Raw genomic sequence first — 3,254 nt, forward strand, 5'->3', positions numbered from 1 at the left:
GTGTGAGCTGTGTGAGCAGCGCTCGGAGCTGTGTCCCTGCTCCGCCCCTGCCATCGCCTCCCTCAGCTCCCTGCCCGGGGCTGAGGCGCGGGGCGAGCCCTGCTGGGCGCCCTGAGGGAAAGAACAGAGCCCTGGGGGAGATCAACCGCCTGGGGAGGCACCGCGGCCCTCAGCGGCCCCTGCGGGGCAGAAATCCCTTAGGGGAAGGCACCACTGCCCTCAGCACACCCCGGAGAGGGAGAAATAAACCCTTCGGGAAAGGGCACAGGAGCTGCTGGACAAGGATCTATCAGTCCCCGACGGAAAGGCACCACTGCCCTCAGCAGCCTCTGGGGAGGAGAAATCCCTTAGGGGAAGGCACCACTGCCCTCAGCGGCACCTGGGGGGAGTGAGGAGAAATAAAGCCCTGGGGAAAGGGCGCAGGAGCTGCTGGAGAGGGATAAATCCCTTAGGGAAAGGCACCACCACCCTCAGCAGCCTCTGGGAGAGGATAAATCCCTTCGGGAAAGGTACCACTGTCCCCAGCACACCCTGGAGAGGGATAAATCCCTTAGGGAAAGGCACCACTGTCCTCAGCAGGCCCTGGAGAGGGAGATATCCCTTAGGGAAAGGTACCACTGTCCTCAGCAGCTCCTGGAGAGGGATAAATCACTTAGGGAAAGGCAGCACCACCCTCAGCAGGCTCACTGTCCCCAGCACACCCTGGAGAGGGATAAATCCCTTAGGGAAAGGCACCACCACCCTCAGCAGCCTCTGGGAGAGGATAAATCCCTTCGGGAAAGGTACCACTGTCCCCAGCACACCCTGGAGAGGGATAAATCCCTTAGGGAAAGGCACCACCACCCTCAGCAGCCTCTGGGAGAGGATAAATCCCTTCGGGAAAGGTACCACTGTCCCCAGCACACCCTGGAGAGGGATAAATCCCTTAGGGAAAGGTACCACCATCCTCAGCAGCACCTGGAGGGGGATAAATAAGTCCCTTAGGGAAAGGTACCACTGTCCTCAGCAGCACCTGGAGAGGGAGAAATCCCTTAGGGAAAGGCACCACTACCCTCATCACATCTTGGAGAGGGAGAAATAAATCCCTCGGGAAAGGATATAGCAGCACTTGGAGAGGGATAAATAAGTCCCTTAGGGAAAGGTACCACTGTCCTCAGCAGCACCTGGAGAGGGAGAAATCCCTTAGGGAAAGGCACCACTACCCTCAGCAGCCTCTGGGGGAGGATAAATCTCTTCGGGAAAGGTACCACCATCCTCAGCATGCCCTGGAGAGAAATAAACCCTTTGGGAAAGGGCACAGCAGCACCTGGAGAGGGATAAATAAGTCCCCTAGGGAAAGGCACCACTGTCCTTGGCAGCCCCTGGAGAGGGAGAAATCCCTCAGGGAAAGGCACAGCTGCCCTGAGCAGCCTCATAAACACCCCAGAGACATTCCTGGCACTGCTGCTCCCTCCCCTCCATCCCTCAGTGCCCTGAGGCTGTGCACAGGTACCTGGTGCAGTGTTAGGTTCCTAGAGCAATGTACTTCCCAGGGGTATGGGCTCACTGCCTTGTGCTTTTTGTCAGGCAGCAATGACCAGCAACGCGCCAAAATGTGATGAGACCCGAAGTAAACGTAAAAGAGAGCTGGAGGTGAGCAGAGCTGGGCCAGGAGGGACCCTCAGAGTGTGTCCTCCGCTGGGTTTGTGGCACAGAGAGAGGGCAGAGAGATCCACGGCACTTTGTGGAGGTTTGGGGAAACAATCTGTGTCTTTATTGCATGAGGAAACCACACTTTATCTTAGTGTTTGAAGGGCAACCAACTTGGGTGTGCACGGAGACAGTTGTGTGTGTCCTGAGGGTGAGCTGAGGTTCACTGGCTTTTACTGATGTGTACACTATAGATACACTTCTCTGTCTCTATCTCTCTGAAATCAGTGTATGTATAAATATCATTCCCAGGGCTCCCAAGCTGGTACTTCCCACCCCTCCCCAAGATGCTGTGACACCAACACCACTCACACTTTCACTGACAACTGTCCCCCCAAACCTTTTCAAACCTCTTCTTCCTCTCAGTTCAACTCTCCCCATGCTAAGCTTGTTTTAACTCCCAGAAGTTGTATTTTTCCCCTGTGCTCTGTCACTAGAATGAAGCTTCAGAAGATCCTCCACTCTCCTCCCTGGACAAACCAGATTTGGCTCTGCCTGAGTCTTCTCAGTCCCTTTTCAACACTGAAGTGCTGGAAAAGGTTTTAAATGGTGATGTATTAAATGCACTGCAAGTAAGTGTGGAATGACTTGATTTGGTGTCATTATCCATTCAGATGTCAAAATAAAATTGCTTCTTTTTTTTTTCCCTTTTGACAGAGATGAACAAAGAAATTATGAACTTGCTATCAAAGTATGCTCACATTTTAAGGCAAGTGAAGTTTGAACTATTGGTACAGCACTTGTCTAGGTTCTCTGTAAGTTGGATGCAGATGTGAGAGAGGTATATGGTAGAGATATATATGACAAGGTGATGAGTGGCTGCAGTTTAGGGAAATCAGCCCTGAAAACAAGCACAGATCTTGAAGGAAAAATGCTGTTTGCTGTTACCACAGAGAATGAATTCAGTCAGGAGCTACTGTAGGCAACCTGGTTTTAGGAGCAGCACAAAAGCAAGTTAATGGCATTTGTCTTGGTTTTAACCACACACTTTCTCACTTCAGTGAGAGAGCAGCCGTGGATGCCTCGTACGTCCAGGAGCTCGACGGGATCCTGAAGGAAGCAAAGACCATAGAAACCCACTTGAAACAGAAGAGGGAGAGCCTGAAACAGAGGTTCACTGTCATTGCAAACACTCTGCAGAGCTAAATGGAGTGGAGTTCAAAAACGGCTGCAGAAATGCAGGGCCAAATTGTGGTGTGTTCTGTGTATTAAAGCATCAACTGATGAGGGCTCTGATGTCTGTTTCGTATGTAAACATTTCCAGCAGTTCAGGGCACTTTCAGCAACGTGAGCAACTAATTTTTTTTCAATAATAGATCCAATACATAGTGTGGAGCTTAGTGAAACCAGTTCTAACTATCTGTTTAACTCCAAGGGATTACAACACTAAACCATCTGGGTTTTACCTCTTAACCCACTGAACATGGCACAGAAGCTTTTTCCACACAAGCTCTGTGGGTGGAAAAGAACCTCAGGTTATTTCATATTAACCATTTTCTCTTTTGCATTTAGTTTGGGGTTTTTTTATTTCTTTCTACTTCAGGAAATGTTTTGGTGCTAAAACC

At 50.7% G+C, this 3,254-nt stretch overlaps 1 protein-coding gene across 1 annotated transcript; it reads left to right on the plus strand.

Annotated features, from left to right (window-relative positions):
• Window positions 1–1,560: 1,560 nt before the first annotated feature.
• On the plus strand, window positions 1,561–2,835 carry TEX12 (testis expressed 12). Its single transcript, XM_009071266.1, has 4 exons — window positions 1,561–1,632; window positions 2,127–2,238; window positions 2,347–2,398; window positions 2,691–2,835. Exons 1-4 carry the CDS (start codon window positions 1,573–1,575, stop codon window positions 2,833–2,835), a joined length of 369 nt encoding a protein of 122 aa, XP_009069514.1. The 5' UTR covers window positions 1,561–1,572.
• The last annotated feature ends 419 nt before the right edge of the window (window positions 2,836–3,254 follow it).

The sequence above is a fragment of the Acanthisitta chloris genome, unplaced genomic scaffold (genome assembly GCF_000695815.1).
Source record: "Acanthisitta chloris isolate BGI_N310 unplaced genomic scaffold, ASM69581v1 scaffold8473, whole genome shotgun sequence".
Lineage (NCBI taxonomy): Eukaryota > Metazoa > Chordata > Aves > Passeriformes > Acanthisittidae > Acanthisitta > Acanthisitta chloris.